Source organism: Sciurus vulgaris (genome assembly GCF_902686455.1).
Source record: "Sciurus vulgaris genome assembly, chromosome: 13".
In the NCBI taxonomy this organism is placed as follows: Eukaryota; Metazoa; Chordata; class Mammalia; order Rodentia; family Sciuridae; genus Sciurus; species Sciurus vulgaris.
The window spans coordinates 30,406,341-30,433,802 of NC_136474.1; the positions used below are offsets into that span (position 1 = coordinate 30,406,341).

General features: G+C 39.3%; 1 protein-coding gene across 7 annotated transcripts in view; it reads right to left on the reverse strand.

Moving 5' to 3' along the window:
- The window catches only part of AUH (AU RNA binding methylglutaconyl-CoA hydratase), a 179,156-nt gene that overhangs the window by 35,551 nt on the left and 116,143 nt on the right, over nucleotides 1-27,462 (reverse strand). For 2 of the 7 annotated variants that reach the window (XM_079109295.1, XM_079109296.1), the window contains exon 8: nucleotides 18,283-18,398. The exons of the other annotated variants lie outside the window; for them this stretch is intronic. In XM_079109295.1, coding sequence (XP_078965421.1) covers nucleotides 18,283-18,398 — 116 coding nt within the window. The remainder of the gene's footprint in view (nucleotides 1-18,282; nucleotides 18,399-27,462) is intronic. 7 annotated transcript variants of the gene reach the window in all.

Below are 27,462 nucleotides of genomic sequence, written 5' to 3' on the forward strand. Positions count from 1 at the left end.
ATGTTTTGTTGAACAGTTAAGATAGATCAGTCACTTCCCTTTGCTCAGCAGCCTGAAGGTTCAACAACCATTGATGGGAGCCTCTGTGGGGAGCAACCCCATCCTCCCTTTTCTGGGAGAACATGTGAAAGGAATTTTCTGATATGACAGACATTATGGCTACTTCCGAGCAAGAACAAAGTCTGACACCATCACTGTACAAAACGTGGTTTAAGTCAACAATGGATTTACAAAACTGAGATTAAACATAATGCCATTTTTTAAATGGAAAACTCTAAACACTGAAATGATAATATGCATGATTGTAAATTCAAGACATATACTCCATATTTTTCTAGGGTACAGACTTAGATAATGAATAAATTTCTAAACTCTCTTTAAAACCTATTAAAAAAAAAAAAAAAAAACTAGTTGAAACACCAGCAGGAAAGAGGATGGAAGTGGGAACAGAAGCTCAGTAAGAGGCAGTGGCACATCTTACATTATAATTATTGTGGAGCAGAGTCAGGGAATGCAGACAACAGACTATAAGCATGAGAACCCCACAATGTCACTCGACTCTTTTCCCAGGAGCCTGTGGGCAAAGATGGCAAATGGGCAAAGCCTGGAGAAGTATCAATGGTATCAAAGAAAAAACAGTGTGGAAGGCAGCCCACTAAGAAATTTAAAAATCAGAACATTTATGAGAAACAAGATCCCTCCTCTCATCAGGCTGTCAGAACAGGGGAGACGGCCATTTTGGTTCTTATCTGGGAGGAGGAAAGCTAGAACAAGAATGCTGCAAATATCACAGCTACCTAATCACTCATGACTCCAACCTTATTAAATAGCAAGGTTTAGTAAAATGTTAAGGCAAGTGAAACAAGCTCAGCAGGACCAAGGTAACTGTAGGAAAAAATGCCTGAGTGACAGATGATCAACTGCTGGAGAGATGCACACTGAGAGGAGCAAACCCTGGTACCACATGACTTCCAGGCAGCATTTCATTTAATCCCCACCCACCTGTGCTGCATGGACTGTCACCATCCTCCACACTGACAGGAAAGCAGAAGCTTGCAGTCTGGTCGAGCCTGGTCAGGCTGCTTTGGCTCCTACTCTCCCAGCCCATGTGACATCACAGTGAAGATCATATTGAGCCCCATCTCATCTCAAATACGTGTGCGCCCTTGTCCACTGCACCCCTGCTTCCTGTCTAAAGATGACAACACAGTGCGAATAGTGTGGGAGGTAGGAGACAGTGGGTGCAGGGCCCATGAACATCAGATGCAATGTCTTACGACTCTAGGCCACTGCTCCAAGCTGGGAAGATGTCAGCAAAGGGTACACATCTCATGGAAAAGAGACGCACCCCAAGGAAGTAGAGGGCAGCCTGGGAAGGACTTCTTTGGAGCTGCATAATGGACTGCCTCTGGCCTCCACTCCACTTGATTCTTTTTTCTTCTCTTTCCAGTCTCCAGGATGACAGGGGGTAAAGCTAGCAATATGAAGACCTCCAACTATGTAACAGAACAACAGTCCTGATAGTCTCTTGATAGAAAATAGGTGGGAGATAAGACGTGACATGGTAACTCTACAAAAATATCCCAGCTTCCATGCTCTGCGAAGCAAACGAAACAAGTCATCTACTGATGACAACAAAGGCCCACAGTGCTAAAGACTCAGGTCTGTAGTATAGGAAAGAAGTCTAGTGCCATAACCGAAAGAAGCTCCCAGAGCGCTTTTGATATGAAGCAATTTGGGAAAGACATAAAACCACTACATTCAACTCACAAAGGCAATGACAAATGAAGAAACTGAAAAGTGAAAATTGAAGAGATCTGAATTTAAGAGCTGCTTTTTCTAGTTCTGTGGAGAATGTCATTGGTATTTTGATGAGAAATGCATTGAATGTATATATTACTTTTGGTGGTATGGCCATTTTGACAATATCAATTCCACCTACTCAAGAACACTGAGAGGTCTTTACATCTTCTGAGGCCCTCTTCAATTTCTTTCTTCAGTGCTCTATAATTTTCCTTTTAGATATCTTTTATTTCTTTGGTTCAGTTACATGGACAGAGGTGATCTGAATCATGGCCTCCGACTCTTGTGGCTATGTTGCACTGGGAACTTACTATGCAAAGATGCAGGTCAAGATGTCCCAGTTGCTATGGTGACACTGGCCACCATCATAGGCACACAACAGTTATCAGTAAAGGTCTTGAGTTCAGGCACCAACTCCCAGAGAAAAGAGAATTCTGAGCATAACAAGATGACCCCAATGCCTTGCTAGTCCTGCAACCTTCAGATTGCCTACTTTGCTGAAACTTTCCCACAAATAACCCTTTTGATGAAACCTATATATAATAAACGTGCTGAGCTAGTTTGGGGTCACTGCATCTCCATCAGAGAGCAGTGCCTACCTGGGTCCATCCTTTTCTCTCTCTATGTGTGTCTGTCTTTTCTTCAACCCCGACTGCCCATCATCTAGTATCTTCTTAACTAAAGGCATGGCTCACAGAAAGATGAGAGGACTGCAGCAAGGTTAATTCCTCAATTTTTTTTTTTTTTTTGGTTATTATGAAAGGAATGGTTTTCTGATTTCTTTCTCAGCAGAATTGCTATTGAAGTTTAGAAAAGCTATTGATTTATAAGTACTGATCTTGTATCCAGCTACTCTGCTGAATAATTTATCAGCTCTACAAATCTTCTGGTGGAGATTTTTGGGTCTTCTAGACACAAGACCATGTCATCAGCAAACAGTTTGTCTTCCTATTTTTATCTCTTCAATTTCCTTGTCTTGCCTGTTTGCTCTGGCTAGAGTTTCAAAAACTATACTGAACAGAGGTGCTGAGAGTGGACTCCCTTGTCTTGTTCCTGATTTTGGAAGAAACCCTTAAATTCACTTGGAAAATTGAGACTCAAAATAGCCAAAGCAATTCTGAGCACGAAGAGTGATACAGAAGGCATCACAATACCTGATCTCAATTTATACTATAGAGCTATAGTAACAGAAGCAGCATGGTATTGGCATCAGAATAGACATAAAAACCATTGGAACAGAATAGAAGACAAAGACAAATCCACATACTTACAGTCATCTGGTATTTAGCAAAGGTGCCAAAATACATGTTGGAGAAAAGACGGGCATTTTAACAAGTGGTGCTGGGAAACTGGATAGCCATATGTAAAAGAATGAAACTAGATCCTTCGCAGTCACCCTGCACGAAAGTCAAATCAAAATAGATGAAAGACTTCGAAATTAGACCGGAAATCTTACAACTACAAGAAGAAAACATAGGGTTAACACCCCATCATATAGGTGCAGGCACTGACTTCTTCAACAAGACCACTGAAGATCAAGAAATTTAGCCAAGAATCAATAAATGGGATGCCGTCAAATTAAAAACCTTCTGCACAGCATGGGAAATGATTAAGTGTGAAGATATTAGAGTCTCAGAATGGGAAAAAAACTTTGCCAACTGCTCCTCTGACCAGGGATTATCCAGAATATATAAAGAACTCAAAAAAAAAAAAAAAAAGTAACACCAGAAAAACAACTCAGTCAATAACTGGGCAAAGGAACTAAACTGAGCTTTCTCAAAAAAAAAAAAAAAAAAAAAAAAAAAAAAGAAACGGTCAACAAATATATAAAAAATGTTAAACACCTCAAGCACTCAGGGAAAAGCAAATCAAAACTACACTAAGAGTTCACCTCATTTCAGTCAGCATGGCAATTATCAAGAACACAAAAAATAATAAATGCTGGCAAGAATGTGGGGAAAAAGGTACACTCATACACTGTTGGCGGGACTACAAATCAGTACAACCACTCTGGAAAGCAGTAAGAAGATTAAAACAAAACAAAACAAAACAAAAACAAAACCCAGGCATGGAACCACCATCTGAACCAGCTATCCCATTCTTTAGTATTTATTCAAAAGAACTAAAATCAGCATACTATAGTGATTCAGTCCCTTCAATATTTATAGCAGCACAATTCACAATAGTCAAATCATGGAATCATCCCAGATTCCCATCAACTGATGAGTGGATCAAGAAAATGTAGTGTGTACATTATATACACACACACAGTGGAGTTTTATTCAGTCATAAAAAAAAAGAATGAAATTGCAGCATTTGCTGGTAAATGAATGGAACTTGGTAATACCATGCTAAGTGAAATAAGCCAGACTCACAAAATCTCATATGTAGAAACTACAGCAAAATCAAGAAGGTGGGGTGGAACTGGATATCACAAAGATACAGGAAAGATTAGTGGTGTAGAGGATCAAGAAGGAGGAAGAAGGAAGCAAAAGTGAAGGAAATATAGAAGGAATTTAAGAAAATCATGTTACATGCATATATGAATACACCACAGGGAATTTCACCTTTATGTATACATAGGAAGTACCCATCAAAAATAAATAAATAAACGTGCAAAAGAAGAATCTGCAGAGGGGGTTTCAAGATGGCGGCCTAGAGGGTGGCTGCATTTCATGTTGCTCCAGGACTCAGGATTCAAAAGAGGAGATATTGAGACGCTTGGGACCAACTCAAAGCAGCCGGGTGACTCTCAAGCCCTGGGGGGGCATCCCGGATGGGACGGGGGTCCCGGAACGCAGGAAACTTTGTGAAGTAGAACTGCCGGCGAGACGCCCCTCCCCCCGCTGGAGCAGTGAACGCGGACAGCTGGGAGCGCCCTAAAGGAGGCCGCTCGGCACAGCGCTGGGACTCGGAGCAACCACTGGGGCTCCGGCGGCTGCGCAGGGGAAGAGTGGCGAGGAGAACTGTGTGGACTCAGGACACCGGGGCCTGCCCTGAGGAGGAGGAAGAGGAGCGGCCACTTGGATTCGGAGTGACTGCACCAGAGCTACAGGCGGTTGCCAGAGGAGAAGCTGCGCAGCGAGCTGTTTGGACTCAGAACGACGCTTCTGAACACCGGGGCCTGCCCTGAGGACTAGGAGGAGGAAGAGGAGCGCGGCCGCTTGGATTCGGGTGACTACACCAGAGCTACAGGCGGTTGCCAGAGAAGGGGCTGCGTGGCGAGCTGTTTGGACTCTGACCACTTCTGAACCCCGGGGCCTGCCCGGAGGAGTAGGAGAAGGAGGAGGAGGAGCGCGGCGGGTCGTTTGGACTCGCAGTGACTGCATTAGCGCTCCAGGCGGCTGCTCAGAGGAGAAGGCGAGTGGTGAGTTGTTTGGTCTTAAAGTGACAGCTCCTGAACACAGGGGGGCTGCCTGGAGGAGAAGCGTGGTGGGACGCTTGGTCTTGAGTGGCCGCACCTGAGCTCCGGGCGGTGCCCAGAGGACCCGTGCAGCGGGTCACGTGGATTCAGAGCCACTCAGAGGGACTGCTCCTGAACACTCGGGGGGTTATCTGGAGAAGGAGGAGGAACAGGGAGGGTCACTTCGACTCGGAGTGATTGATTGCCCCGGGCTACGGGTGGTTGGTGGGAGGAGGAGGCACGAAGTGAGTTTCTTGGACTCCTAGTGACCGCACCGGCATACTGGGCGGCTGTCTGGAGGAAGAGGCCGATGGCGGGTCTCTGGGACTCAGAGCGATTGTTCGGGGCCACAGGTGGCTGCTCAGAGGAGGGGCCACGCAGCCAGGCGATTAGGTGCAGAGCAGGGTCCCAGGATCTAGGAGGCTTCTGGGTGGAAGAGCCGCACAGAGACAGGCTTAGGGCGGAGTGAAGGTGCCAGGCCTGTGGGCAAATTCTCTGAGGAGGGGCAGCCTAAGGAGATTCATCTGCGAAGGGTGAGGCTCCCAGGCCCAGGAGGTAGGGCCGGGCCCCTGGGAACTTTGCACAGGAAGGCAGCCCAGCCCAGGCGGTAGCTGTAAATTGAGGGGAACCTCTAGGAAGGAACTGACCAGCGACACCTCCCCACTGGGTGAGACTTCCCTGCCGGGTGAGGTTTCCCCACAAGGACGGTAAAACCAGAGACACAGGCCCAAACAGGCCTTGCCTCAGCCCACAGCCCAGGTCCCCTTTGGATGACCATTGGTCAACAAGTGGAGGCACCTCTGCCCACTAGCAGGGAATATACCCCACCTGAAGGCCACCACTCCTAGAGAGGCAGCTTCCTTGTGGAGCACCGCATTATCAACTTCCTCCAAGACTTCAGCCTACTGAAGGCTAAGAGGGGATATATATAGAAATCTTCAGGGACATTGTAAATCAACAGAGGAAATCTGCAATATCTCAGCGGTCCACTGATACCTGAACAATATGAGAAAACAAGGAAAGAAAATGATGCAAACAAATCTAGATGTTACATCAATAAAACCCAATGACAGCATGGCAGAAGAAATGACAGAAAAGGAGTTCAGAATGTACATAATTAAAATGATCAGAGAAGCAAACGATGAGATGAAAGAGCAAATGCAAGCATTGAATGATCGCACCAATCGACAGTTAAAAGAGCAAATACAGGAAGCAAAAGATCATTTCAAAAGAGTTAGAGATATTGAAAAAAAACCAAACAGAAATCCTTGACATGAAGGAAACAATAAACCAAATTAAGAACTCCATAGAAAGCATATCCAATAGGATAGAACACCTGGAAGACAGAACCTCAGACATTGAAGACAAAATATTTAACCTTGAAAACAAAGTTGAACAAACAGAGAAGATGGTAAGAAATCATGAATAGAATCTACAAGAACTATGGGATATCATGAAAAGGCCAAATTTAAGAATTATTGGGATTGAGGAAGGTCTAGAGAAACAAGCCAAAGGAATGAACAATTTATTCAATGAAATAATATCAGAAAATTTCCCAAATCTGAAGAATGAAATGGAAAATCAAGTTCAAGAGGCTTATAGGACTCCAAATACACAAAATTACAACAGACCCACACCAAGGCACATTATAGTGAAAATACCTAACATACAAAATAAAGACAGAATTTTAAAGGCTGTGAGAGAAAAGAACCAAATTACATTCAGGGGGAAACCAATACGCATATCAGCAGATTTTTCAATCCAGACCCTAAAAGCTAGAAGGGCCTGGAACAACATTTTTCAAGCCCTGAAAGAAAATGGATGCCAACCAAGAATCTTATACCCAGCAAAACTTACCTTCATATTTGACGATGAAATAAAATCCTTCCATGATAAACAAAAGCTAAAAGAATTTACAAAAAGAAAGCCAGCATTACAGAACATTCTCAACAAAATATTCCATGAGGAAGAGATGAAAAACAAAGAAGCAAATCAGCAAAGGGAGGAATTATCCTAAAGGAATTGTCAAATAAAGGAGGAAACAAGTTGTGTCAAACAAATAAATAAACAAAATTTTAAAAATGAACCAAATGACCGGGAAACCAAATCATTTCTCTATAATAACCCTGAATGTTAATGGCCTGAATTCATCAATCAAAAGACATAGACTGGCAGATTGGATTAAAAAGAAAGATCCAACAATATGTTGCCTGCAAGAGACTCACCTCATAGAAAAAGATACCCATAGATTAAAGGTGAAAGGATGGGGAAAAACATACCATGCACATGGACTCAGCAAAAAAGCTGGAGTATCCATCCTCATTTCCGATAATGTGGACTTCAAGCCAAAGTTAGTCAGAAGGGATAAAGAAGGTCATTTCATACTGCTTAAGGGAAGCATTAAATCAGCAAGATATAACAATCATAAACATCTATGCCCCAAACAGTGGCTCATCTATGTATGTCAAACAAATCCTTCTCAATTTCAGAAACCAAATAGACCACAACACAATAATACTAGGTGATTTTAACACGCCGCTCTCACCACTGGACAGATCTTCCAGACAAAAATTGAACAAAGAAACCATAGATCTCAATAACACAATCAATAATTTAGACTTAATGGACATTTATAGAATATACCATCCAACCAAGAGTGAATACACTTTCTTCTCAGCAGCACATGGATCCTTCTCTAAAATAGACCATATATTATGCCACAAAGCTAATGTTAGCAAATACAAGAAGATAGAGACACTAGCATGTATTCTATCAGATCATAATGCATTGAAGTTAGAAATAAATGAAAGAGTAAAACACAGAAACTATTCCGAATCTGGAGATTAAACAATATGCTATTATATGATGAATGGATAACAGAAGATATTAGGAAGGAAATTAAAAAATTCTTAGAGGTAAATGAGAACAAAGAAACATCATATCAAAATCTCTGGGACACTATGAAAGCAGTACTTAGAGGGAAATTTATTTCATGGAGCGCATTTAATAAAAGAAGTAAAACTCAACAAATAAACGACCTAACACTACAGCTCAAAGCCCTCGAAAAAGAAGAACAGAACAGCACCAAAAGTAGTAGAAGACAGGAAATAGTTAAACTCAGAGCTGAAATCAATGAAATTGAAACAAAAGAAACAATACAAAAAATTGACAAAATAAATAGTTGGTTCTTCGAAAAAATAAACAAAATTGATAAACCTTTAGCCACACTAACAAAGAGAAGACGAGAGAAAACCCAAATCACTAAAATTCGGAATGAACAAGGAAATATCACAACAGACAGGATGGAAATACAAAACATAATTAGAAGCTATTTTGAAAATCTATACTCCAACAAAACAGAAAACCTCGAAGACATCAACAGGTTTCTAGAGACATATGAATTGCCTAAACTGAACGAGGAGGACATACACAATTTAAATAGACCAATTTCAAGTACTGAAATAGAAGAAGTCATCAAAAGCCTACCAACAAAGAAAAGTCCGGGACCAGATGGGTTCTCAGCCGAGTTCTACAAAACCTTTAAGGAAGAGCTCATTCCAATACTTCTCAAAGTATTCCATAAAATAGAAGAGGAGGGAACCCTCCCAAACTCATTCTATGAAGCCAATATCACACTGATACCTAGACCAGACAGAGACTCATCAAGGAAAGAAAATTTCAGACCAATATCCTTAATGAACATCAACGCAAAAATTCTCAACAAAATTTTAGCAAATCGCATACAAAAACATATTAAAAAGATAGTGCACCATGATCAAGTGGGTTTCATCCCAGGGATGCAAGGTTGGTTCAACATCAGGAAATCAATAAACGTAATTCACCATATTAATAGACTTAAAGTCAAGAATCACATGATTATTTCAATAGATGCAGAAAAAGCATTTGATAAAATACAGCACCCCTTCATGCTCAAAACACTAGAAAAAATAGGGATAGTGGGAACATTCCTTAACATTGTAAAGGCCATTTATGCTAAGCCCGTGGCTAATATCATTCTAAATGGTGAAAAACTGAAAGCATTCCCCCTAAAAACTGGAACAAGGCAGGGATGCCCTCTTTCACCACTTCTATTCAACATCGTTCTTGAGACTCTGGCCAGAGCAATTAGACAAACCAAAGAGATTAAAGGGATACGAATTGGAAAAGAAGAACTCAAACTATCCCTGTTCGCTGATGACATGATTATATATTTAGAGGAACCTGGAAATTCCACCAGAAAACTCTTAGAACTCATAAGTGATTTCAGTAAAGTAGCAGGTTACAAGATCAATGCCCATAAATCCAACGCATTTTTATACATAAGTGATGAATCTTCAGAAAGAGAAATTAGGAAAACTACCCCATTCACAATAGCCTCGAAAAAAATAAAATACTTGGGAATCAATCTCACAAAAGAGGTGAAAGACCTCTACAATGAGAACTATACAACACTAAAGAAAGAAATTAAAGAACATCTTAGAAGATGGAAAGATCTTCCATGTTCTTGGATAGGAAGAATTAATATTGTCAAAATGGCCATACTACCTAAAGTGCTATACAAATTCAATGCAATTCCAATTAAAATCCCAATGACGTACCTTACAGAAATAGAGCAAGCAATTATGAAATTCATCTGGAAGAATAAGAAACCCAGAATAGCTAAAGCAATCCTTAGCAGGAAGAGTGAAACAGGGGGTATTGCAATACTAGATCTTCAACTCTACTACAAAGCAATAGTAACAAAAACGGCATGGTATTGGTACCAAAATAGAAAGGTAGATCAATGGTACAGAATAGAGGACACGGACAAAAACCCAAATAAATACAATTTTCTCATACTAGACAAAGGGGCCAAAAATATGCAATGGAGAAAAGATAGCCTCTTCAACAAATGGTGCTGGGAGAATTGGAAATCCATATGCAACAGAATGAAACTAAACCCATATCTCTCACCATGCACGAAACTAAACTCAAAATGGATTAAGGACCTCGGAATCAGACCAGAGACCCTGCAGATTATAGAAGAAAAAGTAGGTCCAAATCTTCACCTTGTTGGTCTAGGACCAGACTTCCTTAACAGGACTCCCATAGCACAAGAAATAAAAGCTAGAATCAACCACTGGGATAGATTCAAACTAAAAAGCTTTCTCTCAGCAAAGGAAACTATCAGCAATGTGAAGAAAGAGCCTACAGAGTGGGAGAATATCTTTGCCAATCATACTTCAGATAGAGCACTAATCTCCAGAATCTATAAAGAACTCAAAAAACTCTACTCCAAGAATTCAAACAGTCCAGTCAACAAATGGGCTAAGGAAATGAATAGACACTTCACAGAAGAAGATCTACAAGCAATCAACAAACATATGGAAAAATGTTCAACATCTCTAGTAATAAGAGAAATGCAAATCAAAACCACCCTAAGATTCCATCTCACCCCAATTAGAATGGCGATTATCAAGAATGCAAGCAACAACAGGTGTTGGCAAGGATGTGGGGAGAAAGGTACACACATACACTGCTGGTGGGGCTGCAAATTAGTGCAGCCACTCTGGAAAGCAGTGTGGAGATTCCTTAGAAAACTTGGAATGGAACCACCATTTGACCCAGCTATCCCACTCCTTGGCCTATACCCAAAGGACTTAAAATCTGCATACTACAGAGATACAGCCACATCAATGTTCATAGCTGCTCAATTCACAATAGCCAGACTGTGGAACCAACCTAGATGCCCTTCAATTGATGAGTGGATAAAGAAACTGTGGTATATATATACAATGGAATATTACTCAGCCATAAAGAATGATAAAATTATGACATTTGCAGGCAAATGGATGAAATTGGAGAATATCATGCTAAGTGAGATAGGCCGATCTCAAAAAGCCAAAGGACGAATGATATCGCTGATAAGTGGAGGATGACACATAATGGGGGGGAGGGAAGGGTTAGAGTTAGGGTTAGGGAGGGGGGCAAGTATGGAGGAAGGAACTACTGTATAGAGGGTAAAGAGGGGTGGGAGGGGTGGGGGAAGGGAAAAAATAACAGAATGAATCAAACAACATTGCTCTATGTAAATTTATGATTACACAAATGGTATGCCTTTACGCCATGTACAAACAGAGAAACAACATGTATCCCATTTGTTTACAATAAAAAAAAAAAAAAAAGAATCTGCAGAGTAGAGAAAGGAGAATGGGAGGGAAAGTGTGAAGGGGAGAAAGGGGACTAAAATAAAATTCCATGCATGCATGATTTTGTCAACATGAACTCAACATTACTATGTATAACTAAAATGCTTTAATTAAAAAAAGGAAATTGAAGAGCCACAAAAAACACTGAAAACCAAAATAACACTACTAGAGAACTAATATACATTAGAAATAGCATCAAAAAAGACAAACGACTGAAGAAAGAAAGCATAATAAAGGCAAAATACTTCAACAGAGTATTTTATGCACATGAAGAAGTCAGAAGCTAAGCAAACATCAACAGATGTGGGAGACAAACAGCTATTGAAGAACACAGACTCAGCCTGTCCTAGAACCATGAGATAAGGAAGAAGTCGTGGAGGAAATGCCACCTGATGAGTGAGGATGGCAAAGCACAGGCTGCAAAAGACCCGTGCTTTGATGTCATCCAAGGTGGCCGAGCCCTGCCAGCACTGCTCCCCCAGACTCCCAGCACACAGAGGTGCCCAGCCCCTTGGGTAAGCCTCAGCTGGCAGCGTCTGTCACCCCTCACTATAAGCCTTCAGCCCACTCACGTTCCCATCTTCCTCTGTCCAGCCTACTCTTCCCTGGCCGTGATACTTCTAGTACATTCTCATCAGTGTCCTTAGTCTTCATCTTAAGCCTTCCTATCTTTAGCAGGGCATGTGGTGCACACCTGCAATCCCAGTGACTTGGAAGGCTGAGGCTGGAGGATCACAAGTTCAAGACCAGCCTGGGAAACTGTCTCAAAAAGTTAAAGAAGGACTGGGAATGTAGTTTCATGGTAAAGTGCCCCTGGGTTCCACCCCCAGTGCTGCGAAGAACAAACACAAAACAACAAAAAGTGCCTTACCCTTAACCAGCTCATCCCTCATCTTTCACTGTGTACAGCTGGCAATTTCCAACTACACACTGCATCACCCTTTTATTTTCTGATTCTACTTATGGGCAGAACAACACTGTTGCAGAAAACTACAAACTTCATTCAACGGTGCTTCCGAGTTCAAGAGCAGCCTGGCAGGCAGCTAAGTCTCACCCTCATGAGCAGGCTTCCTTGGCACCACAGGCCTCCCCGGTCTCGGTGTGCACCCTGACTCTCCCCAGTCCGACACCCATCCCCATAGCATCAGATCTCTCCATCCCTCCTCCTTGGTCCATCTGTCTTGCTCTCACAGATGCATGAGCCTTTCCATTTCTGGTCCAGCCTCTTCCTCATCTCTGATGTCACTGGCTCAGTGGGAGGAGGAATCCCTCTTCAGTTCAAAATGAATCCTGTTGTGTCTTCCAAGACCCAAATCCCTGGGTCACCACACTGCTATCTCCACATTAGTCTTAGTTCTTTCTGCCTACTGGTTCTTCTTCACTGACTCTAAGCATGCCCCCTCCTTTCCAGTGAAAAGTCACTACAACACTGTTTCTTAGTGTTTCACAAGAAACCTGACAGGCAAAAATACCATGGTACAAGTCAGCATTTCAAGAATAATTTCTGCTTATCCATCTGGCAGCATTATCACACATTTGCATTCAAGTGAACTTATTTCATAAAAACTGAATTTTGGGGTCTTATTATTTTGACTTTGGCAAATGATCTGTCATGACACTGAGACACGTGAGGAACTTGAGGTTGAAAAAGGCATCTGTTTGGAGGGGGTAAATACTGGATAGAAAACAGCTATTTTCTGTTTTTTATTTTTAACTTATGTTTCTCAAGTAATTCTGAAAAGTATTCTCTCAGAGCAGAGAATTATAAAAACAGCAGTTTTGCATCAAACCAAGAATAGTGTGAAAGAGATCTTTTGATAAGGCACATCTGAGTAACACGAGAGCTGGCAGTTGCTGCCCTGGCCGGCTGCAGTCTGCTGGGCCCTGTGCTGGTCCCTACTAGAGCTCAGGGTCACTACGATGCACCTCCTTGGCCTGTCAATGCAAGGGCTTTCCACAGCAGATATCCTGTTAAGCAAGACCCATAGCAGAGTTTGAATGAATGGCACTCAACTTTGAGCTACTCTTACTACTTTCTTCTTTTTCAGTTCAGGAACAGATGCAAAGTACACTTTTAGGAAGACTTGCATCTTGGAAATCCCTAGGCAATATACTAGTTCTGTGAAGTACTGGATTATAAGGAAGAAGAAAGAAAAAAGGGGAAAGAAGGGAAAAGGAGAAGTGGAAAAAATATTAACTGCAATAAGCTGGGAACATTTAATTCTGTGTGCCTGAGATCTGAGAAAGAAAGAAGGGCAGAAGAAAGGAGAAAAAAATGCGAAGAAGAAAAAAAATTACATAAAAATAAGCAAAGAGCTGCTGTTTAAAAATAATCATGTGTCACAGGAGTGGAGCTGGCTGACAGCACAAGGAGCCTGCACCACTCCCCAGACTAAGTCACGTTCTGGGTGCAGAGAGCAGGGCATCACCAGCACTTCCAGAGGTCCACCTGAAGGGTAAATGTGTTGAGCATAAGCCTGAACCGGCCTACAGAAGGGTGGAATGCATGTGGTCCAAGTCTGAGACACTCGGCTATCCCTGGAGTCTATTGTGCACCAGCCACACGGGCCAACAACCAGGTGTGTGAGTGGCCCAGCAGATCCAAACCTGCCCACAGGTCCTCGGATTAACAAATTCCTATGCATTAAAAAAAAAAAAAAAAAAAAACTAGCTGGGCACAGTGGCATATGCCTGTAATTCCAGGAGGCTGAGGCAGGAGGATTTCAAGGCCAGGCTCAGCATATTAGCAAGGCCCTAAGAAACTTACTGACCCCTGTTTTCAAAATAAAAAGGACGGGGAGGGGGATGCAGCTCAGTGATAAAGGGGCCCTGGGTACAACCCCTGGCACCAAACACAAACAAAAAAGGACTCAAAGCTCTTGTAAAGCAAAAGAATACAAAAGAAAAACTCTAAGCGAAGTCAGAAGAGAATGATATTTACAACTGGAAAGAGATAAAGAATTAGTTCTTAATATATAATAAACTCCTAAAAACTGACACTAGTTCACTAAAATAGGAAAAGGAGCAAATGCTATAAACAGGCAACTAAAAATTCAAATGACCCTTAGACATGGAAACCATCAACTTTGCTAATAAAGAGAAATACAATTTACACAGCCTTGAAATGTCCTTGCTCACGAATCTGATAAAATATTTCAAAGTCTGATGGTCTGCTGTGAAGGCAATGTTTTATCTCATATGAGGGAAGGTCTGGAAATACCCTGGAGTACCTACCTTGAAACACTGGCTTTTTCACCCCTAGGAATCTACTCAGACTGGTAAAAATGTGAAACGACATATGCAAGAGGTTTTCCATTATAACATTATTTTAACAAAAGAAGGAAAGCAAGTCAAATGTCTACCAGTAGGGAACAGGTTGAACAGATTATAGAACATCTACACAATGGAGAAGAAAAAAACAAGGAAGACATCTAAGCGACTGTAAAAATAAATGTTACAAATACATGAACTGCTATCGTATCTTACCATATGCTTACCATATGGTTCATATGGTAGGTGAATGTTTAAGTTTTTAGGAAAATGCCAACTGACTCCCGGGCTTTTTGCACCATTTTATATTTCATGTGCAGTGCACGCAAGTTCCAGGTGCGGGCGTCACTGCCAACATGCAGCCTTTTTAACATTAGCCATCCTAGTAGGTGTTTAGTATGCCTCACTGTGGTTTCAGTTTTATTTTCCTAACAACTAATGATGCTCACTATCTTTTTTATGTGTTTATTTGCCATTTTAAAATTTTCTCTAGGGAAATCTGCTCAAATCTCTTGAGTATTTTTAAACTAGGCTATTTAGTTTTCTTATTACTGAGTTATGAGAATTCTTTACATATTTTAGGCACAAGTCAGATATATGACTTGCACACATTTTTCCCAATCTGGGGCCTGTCTTTTCAATCTCTTTACAGTGGTTTTTGAAAACAAACATTCTTAATTCAGATAAAGTCTCCCGTACAGTTGTCCCTCAGTATCCTTGAGGGACTAGTTCCAGGATCCACAGATTTTGGTACCTAAAGATACTTGAGTTTCTAATGTAAAAAGGAATGGTACTTGCATATAACCTAAGCATATACTCTTGTTCACTTATAAATCATCTCCACACTACTTATAACTAATACAATGTAAATGTTTATAAAAATAGTTGTTATGCTGCAATATTTATGGTAAGAAAAATGTCTATACTTGTTCAGAACAAGAATCAATTTTTTTTCCAAATATTTTCAATCTGAAGTTGGTTAAATGTGTGGATATGGAACTCTCAGATATAGAGGACTAGCTGTGTATCCATATTGTTTTTGTATGGACCATGGTTTTGGTGTCTTATAGAAGAGATCTTAGAGTTCTAACTCGAGATCAGAAGTATTTTTTCTTCTCAACTTTGTTGAGTTTGTTCTATTTTTAGGTTTTATATTTAGGTCTTCAATCTATTTTGTTAATTTTTACCTATGGTTTGTAACATGAAGTTTCATTCTTCTGCGTGTGAACAACCAACAGATGAAAGGCCTATTCCTTCCTCAATGAACTGCCTTTGCACCAGGTCTTATTTTTAAATATTTAAATTTGTATTAGTTATTATTTTGTCTTTTTGGTACAAAAGGTCTCAAAATGAAGACTAGTTTCTCTTCCTAAAATATCTACAATTATCAGAAATGTCATGGAGAAAAATAAAAAACAAGAGTACTTAAGAATGTTGAAGGTCAAAACACATACTACAAAGGAAGCCTGCAGCAGATGGGAGTGGTAGGGAGGTCTCGGTTGTGTACTGGGCTCTAGGAGGGAAATAGAAATTTAAATACCTGGCAGGTAAGTCTCAAGCTTTCAGCACCTTCAACTTACACTAGTTTTTGTCCTCACTGTTCTGCACCAAAATTCAGTTATATACACATACACCTTATTAGCAGGCTAGCAAAATGGCGTGTTTGGCTCATGGACCACAGTGTGACAGAGCTTGCCTGACTGTAGTAGAGCCCCATATTAATGACCACAGAGAGCAGTGATACGTAGAACACGTGATTTCTGCATGCTGATCTAGAGTTCAGCAGGAGGCAGCTCTGGGAATGCTGGAGCCACGGGGACTCTGACACAACTAAGGAAGAGTGTCTTACGAATCATTTTGTCAAGCCCCTTTTCCTGTACCCTCGCCCCTATGGCTGTCCTTTCAGCTAATTACACAGCTGTTTCTTAAGAATTTTTTTTTTTTTTTTGTAGTAGTAACGTAAGATTAGCAATGGAAGAGATATATTAAAACTCTACTTAATGCTCAGATATTCTCAGTACTTTTGCTCTCGCTTATAAATATTACAAATAAAAGCACACTTCAACACCATGTTCAAAATGTGTTCAGCAACCTCTGTTTAATTTTAAACAAATTTAAAAAGACTTTTTCAAAAAGTTCAGGAGTTTCTTAAAAGATATATTCTCTACTAGCCTCTTCCTTCAGAAAGAAAAAAGAAGAAGAAGAAATTTAAAAAGCTGCCAGATGTGGGAGGGCACAGGTAGGTTGTCAAGAGGTCACCTCTCCTGCTACTCAAGGGCAGGATGGGAGGCCCGGGCTGTGTGGCCACTCCAGCTCTCAGGGACCCTTCCTCACATGCACCTTGCCTCACCCACTCATCAGGATGTATCCATCTTGCTTTGTTGCTGGATACAGGGGTTTTTCACTCCTCTGGAAACTTGTTTTAGTATCAGAGTCAAATCAAACCATTTTGTGATGAGCCCTACAGCCACTACATCACTCAGCAAATACAGTATTTATGTATGGCGTGTTGTGGGGTCCTTGGTCTGTCTCTACAGGTCCTGTGTAGAATCAGGCAGGACAGAAGAATTTGTGCCTTGAAGTCCCACATACACAGGGAAGGAAGTCTCCTGTATTCCCAGGGAGCTGCCAGATGCCTGAGTCAGCAGCTTAACCTATATTTTTTGCTAGTAACCAATTCTAAATCATGATGGAGTATTTTTGTCAGTGTTAAATATTTGTGGCAACTTGATTGGTATCTGAATATCCTTCTTACTGTACCTACTGTTAAAGCAACTAATTAAAAACTTTTCCAAAAAAGAAAAAATGCTGAGGAAATATTATGTTTTCTTCTCTCTGAAAAACAGCACCCATGTTGTAAAACCCATTAAATAGGAGAAAATTTCAAATTTCCAGTATCTAATGAATCACTGATATTCTCCATCTTTTGGTGGCAGATGGACAGTCCTCCCCAAAACAAGACTGTATCAGACTGTGAACAACCAACTGTGCCAACCCAACACACAGGAGCTCTTTGTTTCCTTCAACACAGAAAGGGATGCAGCTCCCTGTTCTACCACTTCACACAACCCACAGGCTGCTGTGAAGGCAAGTGAGTGCCAGGTAAGAAATCGCTCATGAACTCAGGGGCAACTTCCCTCTGTACAGGGATAGGCCGCGAGCCCGTCAAGACCTCTGTTGTGATACAAGAGAGTCCAGACGTGGGGTTGTGGGTTACCACAGGGAAGACATCATTTACCTTAGACTCTGAAGTGTCAACATTTATGAAGTGGGGAAGATGGAATGGTCCTGCCACTGTGGGTATTCTGGGAAGCTCCCTGTGTCCTCTTCCTGCCTATCTCCCAGGCGTGGCAGTGGTGCTCTGGCCCTCACAACACCAAGCGCCTCCCAACATTTGGGGTGTAGCCACACACTCAAAGCGCTGACCTCTCACCAAGACAGGAAAAAAATGAGCTCTTCTTCCCTACCAAGAAACCAGTCCTCCAGTAAAGAAGCTCTGCCTCCTCTCACAGGTCTTTCTACAAGCTGAGGCCACCAGGGTGAAAATTTATGCCTGTGCTGTTTTCCAAACAGGAACACTCGCAGGAGAGTGACTCATGTGGGGTCTGTTCTACTTACAAAGGAGCTGCGTTTCTGAGAGGAGCCACTGGAGAATGGTAAATACAAGTCAATCGTGGCTGATCATTATAAAAGCCAGAAGCTGTGGTTTCCATTGATATAAGCTCCCAAAAAGCCTGTAAAAGAAAAAGGAGAAGGGAGCCAAATGTGGAGTGCACGCCAGGACAGAGAAAATTTCTCATTCACTCCTTTAATTCCTGAATATTCTCTTTCTTCCTTGACAATACCAGGCCCCTGTATACACCATTCAAAGGTCAATTTTTATACTGATGAAGCAAAGAATAATTCACACTGCCCCCTCTGTGTGCTATCATTATATACAGTTTTCACTGCATACATCCAGATTCAACTAACCACAGACTGAAGGGGGAAACATACAAATGGGGGGGCACTGTCTTGCCACTGAATACGAGCAGACTTCCTCTTGTTTTGTCCTTATCCTCTAAACAATACAATATAAAATTATTCTTATAGAATTTAGATTGTCTTAAGTATTAGAAGTAATCTACAGATGATTTAAAATGTAAGGGAGGATGTGTGTAGGTTATATTCAAATACACCAGTTTATATGGAGCATCCTCAGATTCTGGTATCCACAGAGGTAAGAGGGTCCTAGAATCAATCCCTTACAGATGCTGAGGAATGACTATAATTATCATGCAGTACAGCATTAGGTAATTTTCTTCTGATCCAGTTCCTTCAACATCCTCTCTATTGTTAAGTGGTTCTTTTATGTCTAATTGAACAACAAAAGCTGCTGAGGAAATCCTCTGATCTAACAACTAATCTCTTTTTTCTACCTTTTTTCTTTGTATATTGGAAGAAAAAACAGAAGTCATTTTTTAAGATTTTTACATATGATCAAGGAATAGTTACATGGAAATAATGGTACCTTGAGGGGAGAAAAAGCCTAAAACAGCAAGCAGACAACATGAATCTGCAGCTTATGACATGTTGGCCCTGTTCTAAAAATGCATAAACTCACTTAATTCCCACAAGTCTTTGAGGTGGGGTCACAATCCCCACTGCACAGATGGGAACCCGGGACCTGGGACCCAGGACCCAGTGGCAGGCTAAACATGCACACATATGACCATGCTACCTCTTGTCTCCCTAAAGACAACAGAGTCCAGGTGGCTGTTTTTGCAAAGTCCTCAATTCACAGGACTAGGGGCAAGTGGGCAGGGATACTCGGATGATGGATACAGTAAGATAAAAACCTGGAGTAACACCTGAAGGACCATGCTAGTGATGTTAAGATATCATTGGGTATGGTCATAACATGTCTTAACAAAATCAGAATAAAGGCATTATGAAAACCCATGAAAAGAAATGAAACCATTAACACCAACCTTTTAATATGGAGGTGCCAAAATCTTAGTTTTCACATTCTGACTACTAGACTGTAATCACATACAGTAGAAACATATATTTAATGAGAGAATAGGCAAACTTTCTGCTTCTATACCAGTTACTACTAGTGACTTTTTTTTTTTATTACTACCTTTTAAGTCCACTATATAACATTTTTAGTTTTAAAAAAGATAACAGGGCCATTTACTCTTTGTAGGTTTTTTAGTTGATTTGTTCTGGTTTTTTTTTGTTTTTTTTTTTTTTTTGGTACTAGGAACTGAATTCATGGGCACCAACCCACTGAGTTACACCCCAGCCCTTTTTATTTTTTATTGAAAGACAGGGTCTCACTAAGTTGCTTAGGGCCTTGCTAAGTTGCTGAGGCTAGCTCTGAACTCATGATCCTCCTGCCTCAGCTTTCCGAGCTGCTGTGATTACAGGCATGCGCCACCACACCCAGTGGGCCATTAACTCAAGAATCTAATTCATTACACAACTCCTCAAACAAGATCCTTTCACTGCTTGAAATGATTTCTACAACAATCTTTTGTAAATACAAAATGAAAAGCAAGTTTGTACCTAATAAACCTCAGACTACAAATAACAAGTGACTTCCTACTCAAGGGAAATTGGGCAAAATTAATTTGGCAGTTCCCATTCTCAAGTTTAACAGGATCCAAAGGCTTGAGGTCTTCCTACATGGTGTAATATGAAGTGAACAAATAACTAGAACTTTGGAAATTATCCGGTATTCTGATGTCAGATACTCATCTTTATCAGTAAATTTTGACCTTTGTCCTAAAAACCAAGCCTATAAAAGAAATCTTCCTTTGCACTGTTTGCAACACATTCCTCAGAAGCTCTGTGAAAGCAGAAAATAAATTAAGGGTATGGAATCAAAAACTTGAGAAGTGCCGTGTGTGGTGAAGAACACCTGTTTTAATCCCAACAGAGACAGAAGGATGGCAAGTTCAAGGCCAGCCTGGGCAACTTGGTGAAATTCTATCTTTAAATAAAATTTGTTAAGGGCTGGGGGTACAGCTTAGTGGTAGAGTGCTTGCTTTAGTGTGCATGAGGCTCTGGGTTCTATCACCAGTATTGCAAAAATCAAACAAAAAAAAAATCAAGAAGAGACAAATTTGCAGTATTTTTCATGGGACCAAGGCTATACTGGTGTCCACCTCAGTAAGTCTTCTTGCCCAGAACAAGAGCCTATGTTTATACCAAACCAAATTTCTGCCAGCGTAGTGAGGAGCTGGCTTTTGCAGATGTGTGGCCCTTCTGTGATCCCAAATCCTGGTCTCTGGAGTGCCAAGGAGTAGTTTGGCAAGCTGCTCACTGAGGCAGTCTGCCTACTTCCTCGTTTGGCTTCTTGTGAATTAACATTAGAACCTCTTTTTGGGCTAGCGCATCAAAATTATCTAAATATAACACCATGAAGTGGATAATCTTCGTAAACCTCAGAGTCAAGTGTTAAGACAAGTAATTCTTCTGCATACAAATTGTATTTTAATGATGTGAAATATGGCATCATTCAAGGAGACAAACTATAAATATATCTGAAGAAATTAACATAAGAAGTCAAGTAAGCAAGCTAAGTAAAGAGGAAAAATAATTACATTGCTAACTAACTAAAATGGAAATAAAATTAATGTCCTTTCTGGCATAAAGATCCATCCATAAACAAATTAGCAAAAAGAACGTTAACAAAGTGAACGTGGACTGCCTTGAACACCCAGGCTATCTCGGAAAGCAGACCAGGAAAAGCTGCGACATGTGAAGAAGGTCATCTCTGGATGGTGTGCCTCAATTTGTGCTGTCTGATTCCCTGAACTTGCTGGATTGTTTTCATATGGAGTTAAAAGATGAAGAGAGACACAAAGAAGGCTGCGGAGGAGTCACAGAAAATGTTCCCTGAGGAGGAAGCACATGGGCAGGAATGGATTTCCCAGTAGCAGCAGGGGGTCTCAATGACACAGAGAGGGCACAGGCACAAGTCAGGATGCACAAGGAGAAAGGAAATGAAATCTGCAGTGTCAGGATGGGGTTATGATTTCTTTGGTGAGCAATGAGAATCACTGAAGGTTTTGGAGTAAAATTAATATAGAAATCATATGGACATAAATGTACTGAGGAAACACAAAATCCCAGAGTCAACTACAAAATGCTAGATTGGCTCAGAAAGTAGGTAACAGGAGTCTGAATTAAGAGGGTGGCAATAGAAATAAATGTAATTCTAAAAATAAGAGACAGGTCATCTACAATAGCAAATGGCCCAATATCCCTTCAGTTAATACAAAGTGTCAAGAACTGAAGAGGCACCCACCTGCATGCCCTCGGTGCAGTTATGATTACACTGCAAAGACCTCTTCCCTAACATAAGAGTACCTCTCTAAACTAACAGAAATCCTAAACGGCAGAAAGGTACCATTAATATCTACGATTAACTATCCTTAAATACCTATGCGCCCTTGGAAAAGGTTCTAAGACTCAGTTTCCATATCTTTGTTATGAAAGAGATCTGCCCTTTTAGGCTTGGTGGAAAAGTAAGAGACAATAATTCCTACCCCAGGACCTGCCACACAGCACAAATAAGAGTTCTACTAAATCTAATGCTTATACACTGGAACTGAAATGTTTCAAACTATAGTCCAGAAGTTGGAATGAGGTTTAAGCTTAGGTTTATAAAGGGGTTTACATATTCTGAAAGTTCCCAATTGGGCAACAGGCTTGGAATTTTAGTCTCTGAATATTCTCATAAAGTCACTAAATACATACATTATAATATGTTTACATTTCTCAGCATGAGAGAAGACTAATTAAATGTTGGCATGATAGTTGTAGTTAAACCCAGCACAAGAAATTTCATGTTCACAATAACCCAAGGGTGATAATCCATATTCCTGATGATATCTTTTGTTATGATTTTTTAAAGTTTAATATGTTCAATTTAAACTGTCCTCAAGAGCAGTTTTTCTCTGACAGTATCATGAAATACAGTGACGTCAAGTATTTCATCTACTCTTTACTATACAGCTTTTAATTTGCTTCCCACATGTGTAATCTCTGAGTGGTGGCAGCACTACAAAAGAATGTCGTTTTTAAAAAGAAAGAGCTTTGCACAGCTGCTTGCAATAAAATAACCAAACCTCACAGCAAGGGCTGATTAAGATAAATATAGAAACAGATGCATAAGTCTGAAATAGATCTGAGAAAAACTATTATAGAGGACATTTCCATGACTGTCCTGACAAGCAATTTTTAATGATTAAGTATGCTTATGCATGTACATGTACACGTTTTTAATATAAAAGCTATTTATAATGTCCTTTTACAAGTTAATGGAGTCATAAAATAAAAATTTTATTCTAAACTACCAAAATGCTAACTTGGTACACAGTAAAATCATCATTTAGAAATGACCTTTATTATTTAAAACCAAGTATAATTTGAAATAACTTGGAAAATGTCATTTTTTCCCACTGTCAAAAACAAGCTAATTGCTTATGAATTGAAGCACTATAAGTTATGCAGCTCTATTTTAAATATAGATAATTAAAGGATAAGCTCTAAGTTCTGGCATTTTATCTTCCATTCTACAGGAATTAAATATAATCGAATTTAAATAATGTCATATAAACATTTTGTTTCAGTTTCATCTTGTCTTAGAAACAACAAAGACTGATCATTTGTAATATATGGAAATATCTGAAACTGCTTTTGGCTAGTCTATTAAATCAGTTAGTGAGGCTTAAACTGTAAAACAAATACAAGTTATCCAGACTCCAGCAATTACGCTTACAGTTTATTTAGTGGCATAAAATAACACTTTATGAAATTTGTCCTAAAATAACATTTGTTACTGAAACCAAGACCAAGATGATTCTAAAATCCTCCCTCCTATAATGAGGTAACAAGTGGGACTGCACTGCTGGCCCATCTAAAGACCTGCCATTCAGCACAGGGGTAAAAGCAGGTGCCAGTCCTTCTGCACTACCCTGACCAGGAACGTGGGGTCTATTTCTGGAATGAACCGCTGCTCTGTGGGTTGTTTTTAGAACCATGCCTTCTTGGTTTGTGCCTTTGTAGTAGTAACTCTTGAGGTCGGGCATTGTAACAGAGTTGACTTTGTTCTTTGCATTTCCATAAAATTTAGAAACACCTTGTTATTTACATTAAAAGGCTGCTAGTATTTTAACTAGGAATTTATTGAATTTGTACAGATCAATTTGAAGAGACATGACAGCTTTAAAGTACTGCATCTGCTGACTCACACACATGTTCCCTCTCTCCTATAAGACTTATTTCTCTCAGCCATGTTCTGTAGCGTTGAGTACACAGACCTTTCATGTCTGGTATATTTATTTACTATCCCATCACTTTTAATGCTAATGGAAATGGCAATGACTTTTAACATTTCGCTTTATAATGTTCATTGCTAGTACATATAAATAAGATTCATTTTATATTTTGACTTGATATCTGGAGTTCCTATTTAATTCTTTAATTCTGATAATGCTTTTGGTCTCCAAATGGTCAAATTGTCTCCAAATGGGATCATGACATCAGTGAATAGGAAGAAAAATCAAAATTCTCTAATCTGCATGTTTTTTACACCTCTTTCCTGCTTCTACTGCACTGATTAGAATCTATAGTACAATGACAGATAGAAAAGTGAGTGAATATTTTCATCTTGTTTTCATTTTTGGCAAAAAATGTTCAGTTTTTCATCATTAAATATATAGCTGGAGGTATTTTGTAAAGGGTTTTTATCAGGTTGAGAAGGTTTCCTTCTGTTAGCAATTCATGTATTTTCTTCTTTTAATTTAATCATGAATCAATAATGAATTCTGTCAAATGGTTTTTGTCACAAATGCTGAGATCTTTTTTTTTTTCATTTCCCCCCATTAATATGGTAAATTACATTGACTTATTTATACATAAGATAATGGTTAGGGATGTAGCTCAGTGGTAGAGTGCTTGCCTGGTATGCAGAAGGCCCTGCATAGGATTCCCAGCATTGCCAAAAAAATAAAAACTTTTATAAATAAGGTATATCCTACTTTGTCTATTTTATTGGCTTTGATGTGCTAAAATTTTAAGAATTTCAAAATCTGTATTCATTAAGGTTTCTGGTCTACAGATTTCTTTCCTTATAATATCTTTGATTTTGTTAGGAAGGCAATTCTAGTCTCATAAAATTCTCTCCTCTAGTTTTTGGAAGAGCTTAAAGAATTGGTAACAGTTCTTCCTTAAATGGCTGAGAGAATTCAGCAGTGAAGTCATCAGGCTCCAGAGTTTTCTTTGTAGGAAAATTGTTAATTACGAATTCAATTTCTTAAAAAAGTACAGAGGTATTCAGATTTCCTATTTCTGCTCATATCAGTTTTGATAACTGTGTCATCTTGTAAGCTGAATCTGCTGGCATAAAAAGTTGTTCCTAATATTCTGATTATCCTATAAATGTCTGAAGAACCTGTAGTGTACACCTATCTTTCAATCCTGATATTGTTAATCTTATGTTTCTTCCTCTCCTTGATCAGGTTCAGTGTTTGGTTTTTGTTTTAATTTTCAGAGAATGAGTTTTGGTTTCACTGATTTTTCTCTGCTATTTGTTGCACAGTGTGGTCCGCTTATTACCACTCATAGGGCAAAAGTAAATTAGGAAAGTAACTCTAGACTTTTTTTCCTACCATAAACTTTTTAAAGTGTTAATTTTTCTTCAATTAGCCAGAAGAAGTGGTGCATACCTCTAACCCCAGCAACTTGGGAGGCTGAGGCAGGAGGATTTAAAGTTTGAGGACAGTCTCAGCAACTTAGTGAGACACTGTTTTAAAAAAAATTTTTTTAAAGGTGTTGGGGGAGGGGGCTGGGAATGTAGTTCAGTGGTAAAGTGTCCCCTGGGTTCAATGCAATTCCCTGTTTAAAAAAAATAATAATTACTTCAATTACTTCATCTATATATATCAAAAAATTACACTTTTCATTTTCATCAAGTTCAAACTATTTTCTAATTTTTCTTGTGATTTCTTCTTTGATCCATGGGCTACTTAATAAAATATTTTCTTTTAATTTCCAAGTATCTAGAGATTTTTCAGATATTTTTCTGTTACTGATTTCTAATTTAATTTTGTTGGAGTCAAAGAATATATTCTATATTACTTCAATGTTTTAAAATTTGAGATATATTTTATAGACCATCCTTCCATTCTGATGAATAGTGCATGTGAAAGTTGAAAAGAATGGGAATTCTGCTGTTGTAAAATGGAATGTGATGAAAACATCAATCAGCTAAGTTGTTTCACAGTGGAGCTCAAGTGCTCTATATTCTCACTGATTTTCTTTCTACTTTATCAATTATGTAATCTCCACCCAAACAAGTGAATTTCTAAGAATTTTCACTATACATATTTTGAAGTTCCACTATTATAACTGCATGCAAGTTTAGGACTGTTAATATCTTCTTGACAAGTCCATTCAGTTGTTATGAAATGTCCCTCTTTTTCTCTGTAATATTCCTTGTCCTGAAATCTAAATTTTCTGCTATTAACACAGCTACTCCAACTTTCTTATCTATTGTCAGCCTAATGTATCTTCTTCCATCCCTTCACTTTTAATCTATACCGTGTCTCTATTATTAAAGCTTCTCTTATAAACAGCATTTGTCTGTAGATTCCTTCCTTTTGGTTGCACTGTACAGAATATTTACATATAATATAACTATCACAACAGTTTGATTTGAACTTACCATTTTGCAACATGTTTCCCATTTTTATCATCTGTCCTTTGGTACTCCTTGTTTTCCTTTCTGCCCTGGGTCAGACATTTTTAGCATTCCATTTATCTTAGCTACTGGCTTAGCAGCTATATTCCTTTTACTTTTTGGTGGATGATATGCAATTACCTTTCTCAACTCACATTTTGTGAGAGTATAAAGCTGAAAGGAAATTATATGAATGAGTATTTTTAAATCTCCCAGTGACAATAAATACATTATACATACAATAGAGGAACTATATCTTAATTTAGCTTTTGTGAATTTTGGAAAAATTTTGGTCATTATTTTTTCAAATATTCTTTGTTTCCCTACCTCTCCTGTTAGTACTGGGGCTTATATGTTAGATGACTTAATACTGAGTGCCCCATAGGTCACTGAGGCTCTGTTTATTAATTTTTAAGGTTTTTTTTTTTTAATGTGCTTTAGTTTTTTTTCTTTTTGTTCAAATTCACTAAACATTTCTTCACTAGACATTCCACATAGTTCTGTTTTATATACTACATTTCTCTCATAGGTTTCATTTTTTCTTTTAAATCCTGAACACAAATACAGTCACTGTTCTGGAGTCTATTTCTGCAAATCACATCATTTCTATTGTATCTGTTTCTATTGACTGCTTTTTTTGTGAGTCCTGCTTCGTTCTATATATACTGATTTCTTATTTTTGGTTACTAGACATTCTGTGATTTTTATTGGATTATGTTATATTCCTTCGGAGCATATTAGGTACTATACCATAGGCAGTTAAATTCTTCCCTGATAGGTGGATCCTTCTGAACCTTATTTTTCACCTCTATTGACAAAGCTCTAGAGAATTGCTTAAGGAATAAAGCCTAATAATGCATAATCAATGGGTTTCTACTTAATTCACAATGTGTTCCACAAATCCTCGTTACTCAACTATTCAGAATTTCAAGTTTTTTGTAGTCTTCCCTTGTGTAAACTCTGGGAATTATTCTGCTTATAATTATCTAATAATTCTTTGGCCTGGCCTTGTAGACTTTTATCATATGTAAGCACATCTTAGTCTTCAGCAACAAACTCAAAGT